Source organism: Empidonax traillii, unplaced genomic scaffold (genome assembly GCF_003031625.1).
Source record: "Empidonax traillii isolate 1590-97213 ecotype Southwest subspecies unplaced genomic scaffold, ASM303162v1 scaffold254:size1037790, whole genome shotgun sequence".
Taxonomy (NCBI): Eukaryota; Metazoa; Chordata; class Aves; order Passeriformes; family Tyrannidae; genus Empidonax; species Empidonax traillii.
This window is the reverse complement of record NW_020955447.1, coordinates 276,316-297,763: the sequence shown is the minus strand read 5'-3', so window position 1 is coordinate 297,763 and position 21,448 is coordinate 276,316. Positions and strand designations below refer to the sequence as shown.

Here is a 21,448-nt window from a genome sequence, read left to right as displayed (position 1 = left end):
GAGAATATACTTCAGAAAAGTATTAAGAGAAGTGAGTAAGATTTCAGTTTTAAGCAGGAAAGTGTTATTCTTTTATCTTAATTGGTTTCCTGAAAGGAGTTGTGGATCATGGGAGCTCTCTTAGAAGCACAGAGAAGCTCAAACAGCTTGCAGTCACATGCACAGTGACACTGGTTTGGCTTGCTCAGTGAGAAGAATCCTTCAGTAATAACATTGTTCAAAGTCTATTATATAGTAAAAGAAGATCCAGTGTCAGTCAGAATTTCACTAGTCTGTCTTGAATGGTAAGTATCAGAGCTTGTCTTCGAACTACGCTTATTGTATTTCTTGTATCTCATGCACCATAGGTCCTTCATTAGCTTCACAAAATAACTTCTGAACTTCACTCCAATAAATGCATAGAGCACTGGGTTCACACAACAGTGTAAAAATGCTATGGCTTCAGTGGTGTATTTTGCATAAGCCAATATATTGTCATTTTCACAAGATTTGTCTATCTTGCCCATGTTTACAGCTGTCACAAGAAGAATAATATTATAAGGTACTTGGCAAACTAGAAAAACAGCTACAATTAATATGATGACATGGATTGCTTTGTTTCTTTTGGAATTCTGAGCTTGCTGCAAGGATTTGATGATGGAGGTATAGCAAAAAATCATGAATATGAAAGGTATAAAAAATCCAAATCCAACTTGTAACCACAACAGCACTGATTTCAGCATCTTGCTTTCAGACCTTTTGTCAAATCTGTTATCACAAACCTCTTTGGTTTCATTGATGGAGAAGCTGTAACTTTCACTGTAAATAAAAGAGGAACTAGAGACTAAAATTGACAATACCCACACAGCCAAACAGATGAGATTACTATACGCGAGCGTCCTTGCCCTGAGTTTAAATGACTTCGTAGCCTGTACGATAGCAATGTACCGGTCCACACTGATAAAGGCCAAAAGCAGCATGCCACAGCTGAAGTTGATTGCATAGATACCTCTAGTAATTTTGCAAATGAAATCACCGAAAATCCATTCATTAGCAGCGTAATTCACTGCCCACAGTGGAAGAGTGAGAACAAACAGTATGTCTGCTATGGCCATGTTGAAGAGGTACACATCTGTCATGGACTTGGTTCTTTTATATAAAGCAAAGGTCATCACTACGAAGATGTTACCAACGAGGCCAACAACACAAATCAATGAATATGCAACTGGGAGAAATACTTTTGTGAACTTCCTGACTTCCGACTTAGAGCAAGGTGACATGATTAGCAAACCATAGCCTGAATAGTCTGGGTAATCAGGATATTCTGTGGTACCAAGGCCTGTCTGTAAAAAAGGAGATCAATAGTTAACATGCAGATATTAACCTTTAATTCTTATGTAGTAGAAACACGATAGATGACCAACCACACACCAAAATTACAAATGCATTTAATGCTGTAGACTAGACTTGTAAGAACTGTCTAGGACATTTCATAAACTCATACTTAAAATATGAACATGGAAGTAATCTTTTTGAATGTCCCAAAGGTCTCCATATTTAAATATATTATGCATAAAGGATTAGTCAGCTGTCACAAAAGTCACAGAAGACTCTACAATGTAAAAGTCTGAAGTTGAAGTAGGGGTCTAGTCTTCCTTTACCATCAGGGAAGGGGAACAGATCTTTCTAGTATATTATTCTCACCATAATAATGAAGCTTGACTAAATCAAGCCCAAAAATGAGTACTTCTCTACTCAGCTTGAAAGGCAAGCCAGGATAACTAGCCTGAGACAGAGTTACCTGCACCACAAACACCAAACCTGTAGTTACATTAAAAGTGTGCAACCCCCAAAAAAAGTGGTCTTTGACAGTGAACTCTGCTGTCAGAAACTGCTTCAGCTTAGAAGTTATTAACATATATTTAACATATTAACATATATATTAACACCTGAAATTAGGGTGTTTGGATCTGCAGTCTCAAAGAACTGGGACTTCCAAATTAATTGCTTTATTGATGTACTAATACAGTTTATCAATTAAGTGCTTACAGAATTCATTTTGGCAGTACACTTCACAGAAAAATATGCTGAGAAGAACTTCAAAATACTTTCCCAAGGATTTCTGAAAGGAAAGTGAAATAGATTGGATTGGTAAACCAGCACAAGAAATGTGAGCAAGCAGAAAAACACAATCGAAAACAAAACATTTAGTCTAAACACAATCTCATCATGTCAACTATATCAACAATTCACGGGAGCATCTCCGTAAATCACACATCTCTGCAGCAGAATGTACAGTTGTAGAAAAAGGATGGTTTGTCTCAGTATCATTATGTTTATTCATAGGCTAATAAATGATATATGAGAATATGTGACTCTTACTTCCCATTGAATTTGCACCAAAAAAATTAGAGTAAATAAAATTTTACTTTCAGAAATTCTGTGACAATGGCAATCAGTGTATTGAGGGAAATATGGAACAAATAAACAGTATACTTCAGTATACCTTAGTATACTTCATAACAGTAATATGAGACTTTGACTTTTTTTTTTCCACTCTGGCATTTTATCAGTGCAACTCCACACTTTTAATATCACGTTACTTGCTCTTTTTTTATTACACTAGTGAGGTAAATGAAGAGTGCCAAAATAATATCTTCTGATAGTGTTTAAGATAGTACACAACGGATGAACAGACTAAACACTAGTGTTTTGTCTTTGGTGCACAGATTGAGAGTGCAGTGTTCAGTGTGCAGTGTTATAGACTGCACTACACAAAATTAATTTGTTTTCTCTATTATCGCTGTGATACCTGTTTTACAAATGTTAATTGAATTGCACACCTTGTGGTGAGAAGCTATTACTACCTTTATTTACAAGGAAAGAACTTGAGCACTGAGTCATAGAATAAGTATCTACTTGAGATGTTCAGTTTGAGACACCTACCCCTCTCAACCTCACTTTTAAGAGTGCTTAGAATTACAAAGGACTTCAGTTACATTAAGAATTAAATCCATTGACTGATTGCATGCAAGCTCAGACTCCTGCAAATCAGATCAGAGTCTAAAGTCATAGAAAAATAAAATGGGGAACATGCCAGTGGTGGCCACATGTGCGAAGCTGGGCTTAAATGACTTGTTTGACCTCATGCAGGAACCTGTTGGTAGGAGATTTAATTCCTCAGCATTCCCCTGCATGAGTTCAGTCCTTCTGTTTTTCCCATCAGCTGTTCTGTGAGAACTGCACCTATCAGCAATTAAGTAATTTCAAGGACTGGATGACATGAGGTCCCATGCTAAGGCTTTAAATGGCAGTTTTGTCTAGAGTTTACCTGGTTTTTGCCAATTGTGCTACTAATTAGGAGGAGCACATAGGTCAACTTTAAGTCTAGACAAGTAAAACCTTCCTGTTTGGGAATTACCTAATTTTGAAAGAGGGAGACAGACAATCTGTAAAAGTGGGACAGATGAAGTCCAGATATAACTGGGAAGTTGCAGGAGGGAAAGGACAGAAGAGTCTCCAAAACCATAATGAGAATGACTCATGTGGGGATGCTGGCTTACAACAGAGGGCTGCAGATGGGTAAAGACCTATACTATCCAATGTTGCTAAGGCATCACAACTTCTCTGAATTTCCTGTCCTTTAGACAAATCTTTAACCACCTCTCCAGCTTCCTCTGCTGGCTTTTTGAAACTGATTTTTAAAAGCCGCAGGAATATGATAGCCTGAAAGTACTTGAACACCTTCTGAAACAAATTTTCAGCAACTTAAGGTGTCTCTCAGACTTACAGAGATGCAAAAGACAAGCAGGTAAGTTGTGCGGTTCACCTTGGGCTGTGGTCCTCTAGCCCATCTCTGTACAACTCTAGTTACCATCTGCTGCTTTACAGTCTCTGCTCTCATCTGGCCGGACACTGACATTGCACTTAGCTGCAGCTGCAATAACTCTTCAGTTAGACGGCATTAAAGGGGTACCTGTCTAGGTTATTATTTTAGAAACTGGTATTTTATTGTTGCAAGCAAAACACTATTCTAGGTATCTGCCATTCGTATCTTTTTAAGACCTACATGGTTAAAATATACCAAGAGAGCCTGACAACATGTCTTCTCTGTAAAAGTCACTCTTCATTCCACTTAGACAAAGTCACTCCCAAACATTAGGATAATGTATAGAAGGAAGATTACTGGTTGAAGGCATTGAGAATAAAGTCAGCACAGGTATTTCCTGCAGCCTACAAGGAGGGCTAAGAAGGCTTTTCAAATTAGAATAGAGAAAAGGCTGTTTAGTTCTCAGAAGAGCTCAGCAGAGAGCCTATAGGGAACAGCAACTATTCATTACAGGAGAGCTGCATAGTCTCCCTGACTCTACAGGAATTCACAAAGGCACCTCCAGCCACACATTTTTTCAGAAAATTACATCCACTGTCCAGCAAAAGATTCCTGAGGATGGTTGGTATGAGAGTAGTAGCAAAGGACTCAAACTGAAATCAGAACTGCAGAAATCAGATTCAAACGTGATTTAAATCTATTGAGCTGACTTCCTTTTTTGAATTTGAGGTGGCATTCGCTGAAGTTATTAAGAAGATGCACTGGTTGCTGAGGAAGCTGAATCAGAATTCTTATAAACATAATTTCTTTTTGACTTAAATCTTTCTAACATTCTTTCAATAGGCATCTTTATAATTTGTAATCTTCACATTTATGTCTTTGGTTAGCATTAACGTCTTAGGTAAATATTAAAAAATAGATTTCCATGTATGTAAGGTGTTGTGTGTGTTTTAGCCTCACTTATGCACTACATATGGACAATGTCTATGCATGTGCCCTCAAAAACACTTACGTTCTGAATATTAAATATAAAAACCTTGCATTTTTTAGCTTATTTTTTTCCCCTTCATCCACATTATCACATTTCTTTTTATTATGAAAGCAGCATGAGAGTACTCAAGGTAAGACCAAACCACAATCTTAAGAATTATTTAAAATATTATTTGAGGTATACAAGCAAAATACAATGAATAAAGACAGACACAAGAAAAAAGAAATTTTTCTGTGAGGAAAAAAATTCAGTCAATAAGTACTTTCAAGAATAGTCCACCTTTGTAAGTACAATCCTACTTACATATTCATTTTGCTACACTCATCACACATACATGCATTATATATTACCTATTTTATTTTAGTACTTACCAGAAAAATAATTTTCTGTATGCCAGGCAAAAGAGGATGTATGATTCTGTTACATTCTATTGTGGCTGCCTCAAGCACATTTACCATCAGCCTCAACACTCTAATTTGAAAAACAAGAAATAACAACATTAGTTAAAGGTATAGAGTCAAGCTGAAATAATCACCACTTCCTTCTGACAAGCAGTAAAAATAACCTGCTTTTTTATGTAAAGGAAAATGTTTCTGTGCTGAAAACATGCAAGCTGGAGGCAAATATTTTATTAATTTACTAATTAGGCTACCTCTATAATGATATTATTTTTAAAATGATCAAGCTGGAATTAGAATCATAAAAGGTAGGGTGTTAATTGCCACTGTGCTCAGAACATATCCTGAATGACGACCTGTTTTTGCAAAGGGTGGACTTAATGTTATGCAGATGAGTAGTTTCAACATGAATCATTTAAATCAACAAGATCACTTAGAGTAAAACTGTGAAATTGAGTAAAGTAATAATTACTGAATTGATTCATAGCTGTTCTAGAAGAAAAAATAGTAATTTGTTATATATCAAGGTGCACATAATCCAAATTTTTGACCTGAACTGCTAACACTAAATGTAAATGCCCAGGTAAAGTAAAATGCGATTGTATTTGCCTGTTTAGCACACGCATTTGCTATTCATGTGCATGCTGCTCAGGTCTACTGTCAAAGTTAATTGTAACTAGACATGAAAATATTTCATTTTATGTTTCCTGAATTTTAAAACCTATAAATAGTTCTTTTCCAGAACTTGACTTCTGATGGCAACTTACATGTTTGCATTAGCAGTAGGGAGGGGTAGGGGGGAAGAAAAAAGAAAAAAGAAACTATCAAAAAAACCCCTTCAAACTCCTTATTTATTTTAGAAATTTTGTTTGTGATCCCATTAGAGACACCAGTTGTCATAAATACAGACAACCTTGTAATATTGTTAGATCTGATTACATTGATAGAATACTGGATCTAAAGAAATGCAGGTTGATAAATGTTTTGCTCACTCATCTTCTTTTCAAAACTGAGCATATCACAATAGCAGTGGCTCCCTAGAAGCTTAAGTATGGTGCTGTTTTCCACTGACCATACCCAGTGAATGAACCTTAAGTGCTTCTTTCTTATAACTTTGAGAGTGAAGAGATGGATCTGAGATGGATCTATGTCTTGCAAAGCAAACTTCATTACACAAAGACAAACCTAACCCACGGCAGTCATGTAAGGAGTAATAGAAGTAGAAAATCTCTTTCTATTACAAAAGCATATGTCACTTCAAATCATCAAGTCCATGATGACTTTAATCCATATTCAAACAAGTACTTCTACTGCTAGTAACAGCTTGCAACATCTCTCTCAGACAACAACCTACTTTTGGAATACCAACAGATTAGTCTGCAAAGCAGTAGAATATTATCAACAATATTTCATGGAATGGGAGCCATCAAAATATAAATCAGAACTTTATTAGCTAATTAAAAGCTAAATCAGAGTTTTAGCTTATCCATTACAAAAACTATTGCTCATCTTATTCCATATTTAGGTGCTTTCTAATTTAAATGTATCTTGTGCTTTTACCCTGCAGTATATTCAATATCCATCATGAATAACAGTCTTTCAGAAGATGAAGAATTCACCACTTGGTGAATGTCAAAATTAATACAAGGTAACTAGTCAAACTTACCTTCTCAACACATTTTCCTTTAATCCAGTTACAAAGTCCAGCCAGCCTTCTTTACAGATGCTTTGTGCTTCACCTTCACACTGTGGCAAGTGGAAAGTTTTTTCTCTTTAACACAACTATTTGATAATCTGCATGTTATGCAAATGAAGTCCTCACATGTAGCTAGGTTTTGTTCATATGTTAAAGCTCAGAAAGGAAATCTACTCTCATTTAGTTAATATGGTTATTGCGGTTTCTCAAATCTCACCACATGTTAGTTTTCTGCCACCACTAATTAAGGAAAGAAAATATTTAAAGATAAATAAAACAAAACCATTGTCTGAGTTATTCCAGAATCCACATGTTTCTTCTGGAATGACTCAGTATGTTGCCTTTTTTGAGTCTAAAAGAAAGGCAGCATGCACCCCCCATGCTGTTCCATCCTGCTTTCATGTTCTTTTGGTTAAATTTAGATTAGTCTAATCTGACTCAAAAATCTGGCCTCAGCTGAGGTTCTGATCTCTTCATCATTACTTTGGACTATAATATGTAAACTGTGTATTTACATTCAAGTTGTTAATGTTACCTGTTTAATTTTTTTAACATGACCATCTTACATTGTCAATATTTATTTCTTGCTTTAATTCTATCAAATTTTCCTTCTTTCTGTTTGTATCTGGCTTTTCACTCCCTTTCAAACATGTCAAAATCCTGTTTGGTTTTGGTAGTTCCGTATCTAGTTTTTTGTTCTCCCTATTTCTTCCTCTTTCTTTGTTCAGCTTTTCTAGATTTGTCTTATTACCATCTCCTGTTGTCTTCATAATTTCTTTCCAACAATACATTTTGTAGCACCGCTCTCTTGCTTCCCCTTTGATCTTTATTTGTTGCCATTTTCAACCCCCCTTCCACCTGATTCCATTATCCTCTTGTGTGCAGCCCTCCTCATAATGCACATTTTGAGGTGTCAATGATTGATATCCATCCCACATTTACTAGCACCCATAAAAGTTGTAATTACTCAATCAACTCTGTCAAACATTTTAGGCCTCCTAAAGGCCTTCTACAGGTTTGTTTGTTTTTTTTTTTTTTCCACAGGCGCAAATAGTGCTCAGGATATTAAATGGGAAGTGGTTGTAAAGAGAGCACTTGGGAAGGAGGGGACCTGCATAATCAGTGCTTAGGTCTCCCCTCTAGCCCAAGATATGATTGCATTTGTAAGATATCACTGTCCATCAGTTTTCTTCCACCAATGCACTTGCTATTTAATTTGAAAATAAAAGGAAACCAAAACAAATTTATGGTAAACAGTTTGCTGGTCATGGTAAAGATTCAGAGGTGATTTCTTGTCAGACTAAACAAAGAATTTTTGAAGAAGGAGCACAGTAATACTCAGAGCACTCCTCTGCTTCACTGCAGAATCACTTCTTGTAGCTGGTCTGACTTCCAGAAAGAAGCATAAAGAGCAGTAAATGTATCCTTCCACTGATAATCATTGACTTCAGAATAACTGATTAAAAATATTTTATTGTCTTGGAGAAAATGTTGATAAACCAAAGTTTTAAACAAAAAACTGTCATATTTTTGATGGAAATTGTTATAGCAAGAATGACAGTTTATAAAACACACCAAAATGCACACCTGAGTTATTATGTGGTTGTTTATGCTTTTATTCTCTTTTGCAGTCTGAGCTTATCAATCAGACTAGGTTTCCCAGCTTTGGACAGAAAAAGTAGACAGTGAGTAAAGTCATTCCATGGTCTAAGGTCTCACAGGAGCTTAGACAGGAAAAGGATTGGAATTCGTAAGAAACAACAACTTCCATGAGACATAAGACCAGCTTTTCCAATCAACACATTTAAACTTTTCATTAAAATGTTTCTGGGATACCTAAAGGCATTCTGAAGGAAAAATCTGTTTTACTGGGTTTTTATTTTAAGAAACAGCTTTTGTCTGATTACACTGCACCTGGTTTGTTTCCTACAGATAACCCTTCAGCTGCTTAAGTTAAAGAGATTTAAGAACCATTTCCAATGAAAGTATATCCCAAGGTTATGCCAGAAGCAATGAACCTCTGCAGTGATTAACAAAATGATACAAAGCCTGTACTGCCAAGGGCCAACTGAATGAAGATGTGTCTCAGGTTGGACTTGGCTCCCAGCCAAACGCTTGGACCACAGGGACAAAACCTTCCCCCTCCGTCTCCCTCTCTCACAGCAGACCGAAAAGATCACGAAAAAATCAAAAGAACCCAAACCAAACTGAATTTCAAGTGAAACACATTTTTATATATAAATAGAATTATATACAATATAACACCCACAGGGAACCCCCCCAAAAGGGAAAAGGAAGGGAAAGGGAAAAGGGAAAAGGGATAAAAAGCAAGTACTTCCCTCAAGAGAGCAGCAAACCGCACCAAACAACCACTGGCACTCTCTGCCCCTCAAGGCCAAGTAGGCACACCAGGCCTTACTTCTTCACCCGGACAGAGAGACAGCAAAGAACCTTCACCTTCAGTCTACCAGAAGAAAGAGGAATGAGAGCTTCCTCTCTCTTCTTATTTATACTCTTGCTTACGTAAAAATCATATGGAATACTGGGAACATGGCCTTGGTTCCTTGGTTGCAACCTGGTCACCAAAGAAGGCCTAGACTCAAACCCACTACGAGATGCCAGGCTGTAATGTCACTTATCTACTTTCTCTGCCCACAAGAAATTGTTTTATAGAGCAGAAAATGCATGTTTGTTTCTGAAATCCCAAAAAAGAATGCATAACACAAGTCTCAGTCCCTTATTTTGTACTACCTGAGAAATTCTTTGCATACAACTGTGCATCACCCAGACATTTTCTTTTCTCAGAAGATTGCTCTCATTGTAAATGTCCTTTCTGAGGGGGAAAATGGTTTCATTCCTGAGCATTCCAGCCCAGTGCAGATCTGTATTTCAGAAGTACCTAGTACAGTATTCCTTGATCTCATTTAGGGCAATGAATCCATGGAACCACGTCCATGTTACTGCAATATTTACACAATTTGGCAAAATGAGACCAAGCTTAACATAGTAGCTACACTAAAAAGCTTAAAATCAGATTCTTGTTAAAGTGGATCTAAATTGTTTTTCTAATTAAGTATATCAGAACAAAGAAGGCAAAATATTGCAAAATATTTCCAAATAACTACTGCTTTCTGAAGTCAATGGTCTACTGCAAGGAAGTTCTGCTGAACTGTCTGCCAATGTATGACTCATTTACACTAGGTTGTAGAGGACAAGTGAATTTCCATCTCAGAAATGCTGCAATCACAAGGCAAAGATACAAGCAGAATTAAGTATGCAATTGCTGAAACAATTTCTATGGTTTTGATCCTGTAGTCAGACCATACCCACTGTGGTAATATTTTTGTCTTGCTTACTCAGTCACTCACTGTTTCATATCTCATTGAAATAATTACCAAAGTAGTTTCTCAAAGCCTGTCATCAATCTCTACTCCCAAGCATTTACATTTTAACCTGAGAATGCTGAATTCATTGACCTGATTTCTTTTCAAAACTGTACTTTCTTTATATGACTATTTTTACAAGAGGTCCAAACCATGGAATGCCCCAATCCCATCTCTCCAGCAGTAAGCTTCATGGCCTAAGAGTTAAAAGACAGTTTTAAAAGTACTTGTATAGCTAATGATGCAATTGGTTGCTTAGCATGGAAATGTTAGGTCATATGGGATCCTGGCTCCCACCTAAAACCACAAATGATGAAATGGAAGAATGAAATTTGAACTTTTGTCTGCATAGTATGCAGTTGCTACCTTGGCTGGATACAGATCAGACATGGCCAGCATGTGCTTTTTAGCACATGGACTGTGACTTTACCAATTGTAAAGATGAACTGAAGGTGTTGTTTGGCCACTTCAACAAGACAATGACTCCCTCATTTTACTTCTATACTATAGTGTAGGCTGTAACCACTAACCACACCAATGATCTGAGGCTACCCAAAGAAAAACTGTCACAGGAGATTGCCTTGCAAGGAGGAAAATCTCCTTCCAGGTCTTCTGCACAGCAGAAATTACTGTTCCTAAACAGTCACCACAGAGATAGCACTTGTGCAGGCTGGTGAAGGAAGGAAGTTGTGTCCTAATCCCAGATCCTCTCTCTGGTCGAGTGTTGGTCAGTGACATAATCAAGGACATGTTTAAATCATTTTGTTTTTAATAAGCTTTAAATGTTTTGAGCACTTAACTCTTACTGCAGAACAGTTGTACCTTGGTTCCTTTAGAGAGTTGAAAATACCCATGCATTTCTATGTGGATTAGGAGGGAGGGGAAGTGCACACTGGGGTGTTGTGCCAAGCAGATGACAGGCAGAGTGGTTGCTGACACAGGATCCTCTGCTGTGCACAGCTAACACATCTCTCTGAATTTGTGGTGCAGCAGATAGTTACTCTTTCACTTCCCTTCTAAAAGTGGGCAGCCACTGTTATCATTTGATCTCTAGGTCTTTATGCATGCAGTCACTTGCTGGTAGTTAGTGCTTTGATAAAATTGATTTTTCCACTGTGATTTTAGAGGCGGTAAAAAAGAAAAAAAAAAAAAAGTAGCACAAATCACATTACTGATCATTTCCTCACAGGAGCCGCAAGTTGGCAATTGCTGTTGATTAATTCTGTGCTGCACAGAGAATGCAAGCATGTTCTTATATCTCACTTCTGAGAGATGATGGTTTTGTTTCCACAAATATAATCTAGCCCACACTAAGACAGGAACTTGCAAATGCTGTGGGGCATATATGTCCGAGAACCAAGCAGCACAGCTAAACCTACTGAAATGATACTATAGGGAAAGAGCCTTAATAGTGAAGAACAGTAGATGGTTAGCCCAACCAGGTATAACTCTCCTGCCAGGCAGCACCAATAGCACAAAGGGACAGGTCAGTTCAACCAGTTCCACAGATCAATTCTGGCATTGATTTGAACTTTACAGCTGCGCGGTGTGTTGACCTTGGCCAGTTAACAGGGTCACATGATAAAGCCAATTTATCATTCCCCTCCTTAACTGGACAGCAGAGAGGAAATACAAGGAAAGGCTCATGAGTTCAGATACGGACAGCGAGACATTCACCAATTACTATTGCGGGCAAAACAGACTTGACTTGGAGAAGTTAACTTATTTATTACCAATCAAAATCAGAGTAGGGTAATTAAAGGAAAACAAATCTTACAAACACCTTCCCCCCACCCCTCTCTCCTTCCAGAGTTTAACTTTAGTCCCAATTCTCTACCTCTTCCCCCTCGGCGTTGCAGGGAAAAGGGATTATGGTCAGTTCATCACAGGTTGTTTCTGCTGCTGCTTCCTTCTCAAGGAGAGGACTCCTACCACTCCTCCGGCATGTGGTCTATCTATGAAATTCTCCAGCATAAATCCTTCCCAAGGGGCTGCAATTCTTCATGAAATGCTTCAAAGTGGGTTCCTTCCACACAGTGCAGTCCCTCAGGAACAGGTTGCTCCAGTATGGGTCCCACTCGGGGTCACAAGTCCTGCCAGCAAACATGCTACAGAGTGAGCTCCTCTCTCCACAAGGCCACAGGTCCTGCCAGGATTGTGCTCAAGTGCAGGCTTCCCATAGCATCACAGTCTCCCTCAGGTATCCCACTGCTCTTGTATGGGGTCCTTGAGGGGCTGCAGATGGATCTCTGCTCCCCTAGGGGCCTCCATGGTCTGCAGAGGCATATCCTGCCTCACCATGGTCTGCACCACAGGCTGCAGTGGATTCTCTGCTCTAGCACCTGGAGCACCTTCTCCCCCTCCTTCTTCCATGACCTGGGTATCTGCAGAGCTGTTTCTCTCATCTTTGTCTGCAGTGGTTCTTGTGAAGGTTTTTTTTCCCCACTTCTTAGCTGTGTTATCCCAGAGGCTCTACCACCATCGCTGATAGGCTTGGCCTTGACCAGCAGCATGCCTGTCTTGGACCCAACTGTCATTGGTTCTATTAGATACAGGGGAAGCTGTAGCACCCCCACTGTCAAAACCTTGCCACACAAACCCAATACAACCTGGAAAAGCAGAAATTTGGTTACTTCTCTTAGCCTAGTAAAGGAAACTTCTCCATCTGCAGCAAGCCAAGACTTTTTAACAGATCTCTCAGTGTTTCATCCTTACCTAGTGCAAAGCTATGCCAGATAGTTCAGGTGGCAGACTCAGTACAGCCCCCAAATATCCATTTATCTTGCTGTAAGTTATTTTGATTTTGATGTCTGTGGCATCTAACTCAAATCTTAATGGTATTGTCCCTGCTCATTGCAGGGGGATTGGACTAGATGACCTTTAAAGGCCCCTTTCAACCCAAACTGTTCCATGATTATATGATTGTGTTGTGCAGCACAAACGTGTTCTTTACTGATGGGGAAAGCATGTGTGTCTGTGAGGACTCACTGGAGAAAGCTGGCAATTGATAGCTACCCATGGTCCTTTCTCCCCAGGATGTTTTGGTTTCCTCCACTGCCAAGATTTGGGAAAGTGAGCTAGTATTAACCACTTCATGCTTCATTGCATCTTCCTCCCACTTCACTGACCAGGCTTGGCAGACATCTAAATTTGCACTGGGTCATCACACATCCCTAGTGGGCTCTTCCTGCTCTGAAGCTTTAGTGCCCAGTCCAGGAATCATCAGCTAGATGCTAGCAGGGACGCCCTCATCAAGATCTCCAGCTGCTCCCTGTGGCTGTTCTCTGTGGCCCCACATAAAGCAGTCTTAGCTCTATCTGCTTCCTCCTACAAAGAGGGACAAGGAGGAACTGACCTTTACATGCCCCAGCATAGTCCTTCCCTTCAGAGGGGACCATCTTACAGATGTGCTTCCTTCTCTCACCCTCAAAGTGTTCTTTCTGTTCACATCCAACTAGCCTCACTAGTCTGTGTTTGGAGACAGGATCAGAACTCGGATGGTAATATTTGGGCCAGCAGTCTTGTTCTTTCATAACTTCACAAACACAATATTCCTTTTCCTATTTCCAAGCTCAGTTTCTCCCAAAATACCTCTGACCATTGCTACCTGAAATGCTGAGATGAGATCTGGCCCAGCTAGTCCTTTCCCTTTACCTGCTGTAAGTCATAACAGCAGGGATGCTGCTCCTCTGCACCTTTTGTCCATTCATCTCAAACATATCTGCTCCCTGTTCAATCCAGTGGCAGGACTAAGTGTCCTGACTTAAGGCACACATCACAAGAACCACTGATCAGACTACCTTAATATCAAATGTAAAAAAAACCAGAATCCAAAATGATAACTGGATTCTCAAAGCAATGCTGATTACATTGGGTTCGTATAATCTGTTCCTTGACTTCTCAATGTCAGTGTAAAGCAAAGTCATGGGCTCAGCGTGCCTACAGCTAAACACTGCATTTCATTTAACACTGCAGCACTGACTCTTCAGCCCCTTCTGAATTAGGGAAGGCCTGAGTCTAGTGAGGTGTTTAGACCTGATTACTTCTAATCATCTGGATAGTCTCAAAGGTGTTTTTCAGTCTGGTTTTAAGAGACAATTGGGCCAACATGTCAGCTGCCATAGGCAACTGACCTCCTGTCCCCTACCTTCTCCTGGGCTCTGGCACCTGCCTTTCTCTCCTGGTGACTGTCTTAGTTTGCCAAAACAACTGAAAAGTGTTCATCCTCTTTCTTTGTTGTTTTCTGCTGGTTTTTTGGTTTTGTTTTTGTTTTTTTTTTTTATTTTTCAAGTGAGGAATTTCTCCTGTGTTTAGCACAGAGAACCAACTCTTTTAGGGTTCAGGAAAAAGCCATCAAGAAGAGCACAGACCTTGCTCCTAAATACAGTTAGGTCTAGTTTAATTCCCCTTCCTCTGCTTGTGGGACAAGGGTTCTTCTTGGTGAGAATTGTAACTCCCATCTGTAACCAAGAGGAAAGGTCTCACCCACACAGTTGAGGTTTGTCCACACTAACCCACAGTGACATGTGAACTCTTGAAAGGATTCCTTAAGCCTCATATTGACCTGGTTTTAGAGGTAAGACAATGCCTTCCTGTCAGGACATGATGTGTCGTGTGTGGCAGTTATGCCTGGGTCACCCTGCTGTCACTGGCACATGGAGCAGCCGGTCTTTCAGGAATGCCCTTCAGCCTGTCCAACAGAAAGAAAATTCTATTACATTGACATCAAGACTGGCATTCACTGCCAAGCCAGGTCTCTGAGGATATCTTCATCACCCAGCTCTACAACAGGGTATGTTCCTCATGTTCAAGATCACACAGCAACCTACTGTCAGCCAGGGTGTGTCCAGGGAGTTGTTTTACTTTTTCCGTTTTCATATATATAGGTGTTACATGACACCAACTTTACTTACTGTCTTTTGTGAGGATGGAGGGAAAATCTGCTTCCCTGTCACCAGAGTTTCAGCTTTCATGGCTGCAAAAGAGAAAGTTATCATGCCACTTCACACAGCAAATGCAGACAGCAGGGCCAGAGGTGTTCTCCTTTAGATACTGCCAGACCTGTCCAACAAGCTCTGGCTTTAAGTTGGATTGTACCCTTGTCAGAGAATCCTTGCTGTTCATACTTCAGTGGGGCTAAAACAGGCAAGTAGCTTCCACTAATATAGATTTTTTACTGCACCTTTTCCATAAATTTTATGTGATTAACACCATGCCTTAGCTGTGCTGGAGAAAGGGAGGGACTCCTACCAGCTGAGCTCTGCCAGAAGGCTCCTGGACATCCTGAAGTGATAATGTGTGGTCTCTTAAAAATTTAATCCAAACAAATACAACAAAAGAGCTTGCACTGTGATGCCTCACTTAATAGTATTACTGAAGAGTAACTATGAAAACACCTACACTACAATTATTAGATTCATGTTGCTCAGATGCTATTGCCTGATAACCATGAACTACACCTCAGAATTCTGAAGTTCTCCCGGCTCTACAGAAGTGGAACCAATGGCAGAATTAATGACTCAAAAACCAAATACTTGTTATGGTACGGCATTGCAATAGTAATTTATTTCCTTGTGGATTTCTCATGAAGTTTCAGTACTCAGGTAGACACTTCTCAGTGCAAGGAGCTGGTAAGTAAGGGAAAGGCTGAACTTGAAAACCTCCCCTTCTGCTCAGATGTGCCACCCTATGAGGCTGAGAGTGATGCTATGCCAGTAGCCAGAGAGAAACCCTCAAGCACACTACATAGATCCTGCCTGGTTAAGCAAAGTGTAAGGTGAATGTGAGGCTGGTCCAGCCTGAGATGAAAAGAGCCAGTATTTTTGCAGTTCTCCCTGAAGGTCTTTTTATGACTTTGAAGTAACTTTTCTTAACACTAATTTTCCTTTTCCATCACAGCTAAGAAAAACAAAGACTGTAAAAGGCAAGACAGAACATTAGACTGAAAGATTTTTAGAAGCAACAGGAGATTTGTGGTTAAAAGTTATTTTGAGCTACTACTGAGGAAGATGCCCCCTCACTGAAGGCAGCACAAGGTTTTAACCTTAAAAGCTCCCCTCTGATTATAAGTTAATTAAAAAGCTGCTGTTTGAATAAGAAAGTACCTTTGCTAGAGTTCAGTTTGCTGTAAGCTGTGTACTAAGGGTGCTTTGTTTTAGACAGGGCTTAAGATAATTTTTGAAGAAGTTGAAATCTTATTATTCTACTCATTGGAAAATACAAGAGTCAGACTTGTTTCTCTTAATAGTCATAAATGCAGAGATTTCTCACTGCCTACAGTTTTATCTTGTTATATCTGTGGTGGCAACATCCTACTTTAAATGTTTTTCATCTTCTCTTTCTGCACTCCTGCAGGGCCCAGGGTGGTTTTCAGTCTGTATTGGAGTATCTTAGCACCCAACTCACATTGCAGCTTTGAAGCTCATTTTTGACAGCAGTTTCTACTTGGGACAGTTGACAACCTGCTCTCTCAAAAAGGAACTCTTTGTCCCCATACCACTTAAAGGCTTTGAACTTCAGACTGGAGTTTGAAGCACTGTCCCTGCACTAGGACATTTAAGCAGGCCTCTGGGTGCCCAGTTCTGCCACACAGCCCCTCCTGAATAACCTCTCAGTCTGCCTGGTTCCAGCATCTCTTCCCACTACACAGTAGCTTTAATGTACCACCACAGTGCAGGTCTCCATCGCTGAACTAGAGTGTTTGTAAGGGGAAAACCACATCTGCCTCATTTGAAGACAGTTCAAGGGTTTTCTTCCAGGTCTCTGCAAAGACAAGTAGATATATTTGTGAGGCCTGCTGTCTCTTTCTCCCCTCCGATTTCGCTCTAAAAGCTCAGATCAACACCAGTGTGGGTTTTGTTTCCTTCTGAGCAACGACATTGCCATCACCTCAGACCCATCCCATACTGAAACAGTCAGTCACTTGCAAACCATCTCACTTTCAGCAGAGAGTTGAGTTGCAATGGCAGGTCATTGTCTCAGGTCAGGGAGGAAGAAAGTGACTGGACCAGCATGGGAGGGAATCCACACAGACACTGGTGGTGCTTGGGGATGTGTAATGAATTTCACGAGCTGCAGGTTGACAAACTGTCAAATTGCAGCAGGTCCATTCACTCACATTTTACAGCTGAGGATGTGACGCACTGAAACACTAAGCAGCTTGGCCAAAGTCACCTGTGAAGCCTGTGGCAGACCTGTGAACATACTTTGGGAGAGGTTGGTGCCACAAGGGCTAGATGGCCCCTTCTTGGAACATGATCAGACAAAAGTAATTTCCTGTGGTGCTGTGAGCAGGGTGGCTGGTGGGAGCAAAATTATGTCAGTCAGGTTCATGGTGTCACTCTGCAGGAAACAAGTGCCTCTGGGAGCTGAGACAGAGATGTGACAAGCAGGGGCAATTCAGGGACAACAGAGGGAGAAAAATTAAGTAGGGGACACGGGAATAAAGGCAATGACGGAGGAAAGCCAGAAAGGAAACCAAAGAGGAAACAAACCATATAGAAAGTGAAGGAGCTTGAAACAATCAGTCAAGGGTTTTTTTAAGCAACCATCTCGTGGCTACCTATGCTGTGCTTAGAGTGGCTGAGCTTCCAGTCTGACAGGCCTCAGGACTAAAGAACAAAGTGGGTTTCTCCAAGACCAGAGGTTTTTTACCTTCTCACAAACCATCAAACTTATGGGGAGGAAGAATAGCCAACCTCTTGCAAACATCACTGTACAAATCTGGGAGTGAGGATGGCTCTGCACCACATAGTCTGAGCGTGCCTCACCCTACTCCACCAAGACTTCAGTACTGGTCCCACACTGCCCCACCACTGACAGCTCAGACTCCAAATATACAGCAGAGGATCCTCCACTGTCCTTCATTCCCCTCCTTTCTATGTCTGAGACTAGATACAAATCTATGCTCATGTAGTTTTATCTACACGTGGAGTTTTCTGCAGGTAGAGGTTAAGACAAGGGCTTAAGAGGCATCAGTGCCCCTGTACTTACTCACTTCAGTAGGGTTAACATCACAGCATGAAATGCCACTCCCCGGTGAAATCTTATACACAGAGAAGGCACTGCCTTTTCCCAGACAGAAAGCTCAGTAGGGAGCATCCTCTTAGCACCTTGCACTGGTGGGCAATACCTTGAATGGCAAAATTTCTGCTTTCCCCCAAGCACTGGCAAATTCTACACCACAAGATTTTTCTGAATTGCCACATTTTTGAATTGGAGCCTTAAATTCCAAGAAATATCATATTTATTAAAGATCACAGTTCACTGAAAACCATTCCGAAGATCTGTGTGCCCCTGGTTGTTAGCAAAAAACAAACTACTGTGGTTTTAGATTAAACCCTCATTTTAAGAACAAAAGCCAGGGAAGGGAAGGGGTAGCTGTACTCAAGAAAGGAGTTTGTCTTTAGCTATGTGTCAGCTTCTCACAGCTCACTGTCTGAACTCCTATACTATTGGGACCATGAAGGGAGAAAATAAGATCCAAACGATTATTCTTCCTTGATCTTATGAAGTCTTTTATACGTTTGTGCCTGTTGAAAGTTTGTTTCAATTCCCTTCTCCGACCCCTCAAGGCAGTACAGAGAGGAGGAAGTAACAATAAAATGATTCATTAGCAGAATTTGGTTCTACTGTACAGAAAAAAAAAAAAAAAAAGTAGTCAACCTGAGCAAAAGTGCAGTAGTGTCAAGTAAACGTATACATGCTATTTATTGTAAAAGACCATGCAACTGGACAGTGCTTAGTTTGCTTCCCATGACCAACAGATCCTTGGTGACCAGTAGGAGTATTGGTATACAACAGCATGAGTTAAGACGCATTCTTCTTTTTTTTTTTTTTTCTTTTAATTCAAAGTCCATAAGAACAATCTACATTGGGAGATGAGCAAACAAAAAAGGCTGTTCTGCAAGATTTCCTGTTCCGTGATGCATGGGTAATTGACCTATATTTGTGACCCCATTTTTCTTTCAGGTTTGTAGCTGTACTGCAGAGACTCTATCCTTTGACTGAAAGTCTGAAGGAGCGGGAATGGCCAATGCTGGGTACAGACTGAGCCTTGAATGAGGTGAATGACTCCCTAATGTGCACGCTTTCTACCTTCAAGCCTTAAGCTTGAACCAAACCTTAAATGCTGCTCTTCACCAAAGAAGACACAGAAAGAGACAGACAGCCTTGCTCCCTCAGGCACCTCTTTGTGCACTGCACTCAAACCTGAGCTGCCTGGCACAGCCAGAGCCCAGGGCAGGGTGGGACAGGCTGTTACTGGCTGTGGTGGTGAACAAGCTGTGGCACAGCAAGAGGACCTCTGCGGTTCTACTCCCACCCATTAAAAAGGGAGAGGGGAGTGACTGACAGTTATGAAGCTCCCTCTAAAAACCATGTGTTTCACAGGCTTTTTACATGGTTTGTACTGAAATAAGCTGCACCTGCTTTGTGCACTGCTAGAGCTGTTACAAGGTACTTCTGTTACACAAAAAACAGTAGACCAGAGCTGTGAGATCATATAGTCTATAAGAGCTACTACACACACCCATCTCTTAACCTTTCCCCAAAAATCAGATTTTCTAGCACATTCCCTTCAACACCAGACCCCAGCCAAACTTAAAGTCCACCTTCCAAACTCTTCTTTACAAATGGGATTATGACTTCCTTCTTCAAAACCAAAGTGCTCCTCAAAGTTAATCTCTAACATGGTACTGTTATTTCTTCAGATTTTTAAATTTTTTTAACTCAAATAAATCCTTGCAGCTGCTTCTCCCTGCTCTAAACTGCCCAAACTGGTATCTGCTTCACTACCAAGAACATTGCCACATGCCCCAGGGAAGGAAGAACAGCTTCAGTCATTCTTTTGTCAATGCAAAGGGAGTTTCCTGCACCAAGACACCACTCTGGTGCTGGCTGCCAGCACTTACTGTTTCAGTCAATTTTAGATAACTTGCTCTCTGCTACCACCCATTGCCTTCTCAGCTTCACTGTTCTCAGTTCATGCATATGTGCTTGATTTAATTTTCTTTGTATAAACTGGATTAGCTTGGGTTCCTTCAAAGTGGTACTTGGCACTGCTGAAGCATTTTCTTGCTATGAAGGTGCATGTGATACTTTTACAGGGGAACTGTGCGAATGACCTGATTTTACTACCTTGTATCTGTTGTGGTTTCCCCACAGCACTGAGCAATTGAAACGAAACACCTAAAGCTGTTAAGAAATTGAAAAACAACTTACGGCTTGTTTTTAAACTTAGATAGACCCAAGTGTAAGGATCAGCTGCAGTTACTCATATGGTGCACTATTCGATTACTTTTTAAGTCCACATTTTCCCAGAGATTTCTTTAAAGATATAAGGTTTAAACCTTATCGGTTTTACTGCAGTAAAACTGTTTCTACAGGCAAACAAGGTAGTTTGCACACAGAGGCAGCCAGATGAAGCCCATCTATCCCCATAATAACTAATCTCCCATATAAAGGTAGAATCATAAAATAATTTGGATTGAAAGGGCTCTCTGGAGGTCCAGCCTCCTGCTCAAAGCAGATCTAACTTCAAAGCTCAATCAAGTGGTTCTTGTTCTGTCCATTTGAGTTTTGAAAACTTCCAGTGATGGAGAGTTCACAATCTCTTTGGGACCTGGTCTAAGTCTTGGACCATTTTCATGGTGATTTTTTTGAGATTTTATTTCATGTACGCAGCTGGAATTTCTCTCAATGCAATTTGACTGTTCTTTCACTGGGCACCTCTAGGAAGAGTCCAGATCTCTTTTTCATGTGGTCCATCACGGGCATGGAAGTCCACAGCTTAACCACCCACCTTTACCTTCTCTTCTATAGGGAGAATAGTCCCAGCTCTTCGCAGATGACATGCTCCAGCCTCATCACCATCCTCTAGCCCCTCCACTGGACTGTATTTTCTTGGCATCTCTTGTACCATGGGAGCCCAAGCTGAATACAGTACTCCAGGAGGGGAACCAACCACTTCTCTCAGTCTGCACACTGACTCATGCTTCCAGATTTTCACTTTTCAGAGCTGCCCTTAGGCCCTTTTCTGCAAAGTTTCTTTTTATCCGGCCTATCTGCCCTCAGTTTGGTTACATAGATGCTTTGAGAGACTTTGGCTAAAGCCAAAGAAAGTTACACCCACTATTGCCCTCAGAGCCATGATGGCTCACAAAAATGTTCCCA

At 40.4% G+C, this 21,448-nt stretch overlaps 1 protein-coding gene across 1 annotated transcript; it reads right to left on the bottom strand.

The window, feature by feature from the left end:
* Positions 1 to 227: 227 nt before the first annotated feature.
* CCR6 (C-C motif chemokine receptor 6) lies at positions 228 to 3,883 on the bottom strand. Its single transcript, XM_027889143.1, has 2 exons — positions 3,854 to 3,883; positions 228 to 1,322 (listed from the first exon to the last, which is right to left on the bottom strand). Exons 1-2 carry the CDS (start codon positions 3,881 to 3,883, stop codon positions 228 to 230), a joined length of 1,125 nt encoding a protein of 374 aa, XP_027744944.1.
* Positions 3,884 to 21,448: the final 17,565 nt, after the last annotated feature.

Excerpts from the sequence above, each read along its gene's own strand:
- CCR6 (XM_027889143.1), bottom strand. The coding sequence starts at position 3,883 with ATGAGAGCAGAGACTGTAAAGCAGCAGATG. Across the intron at positions 1,323-3,853 it reads AGACTGTAAAGCAGCAGATG|ACAGGCCTTGGTACCACAGA; the intron begins GTAACTAGAGTT and ends CCTTTTTTACAG.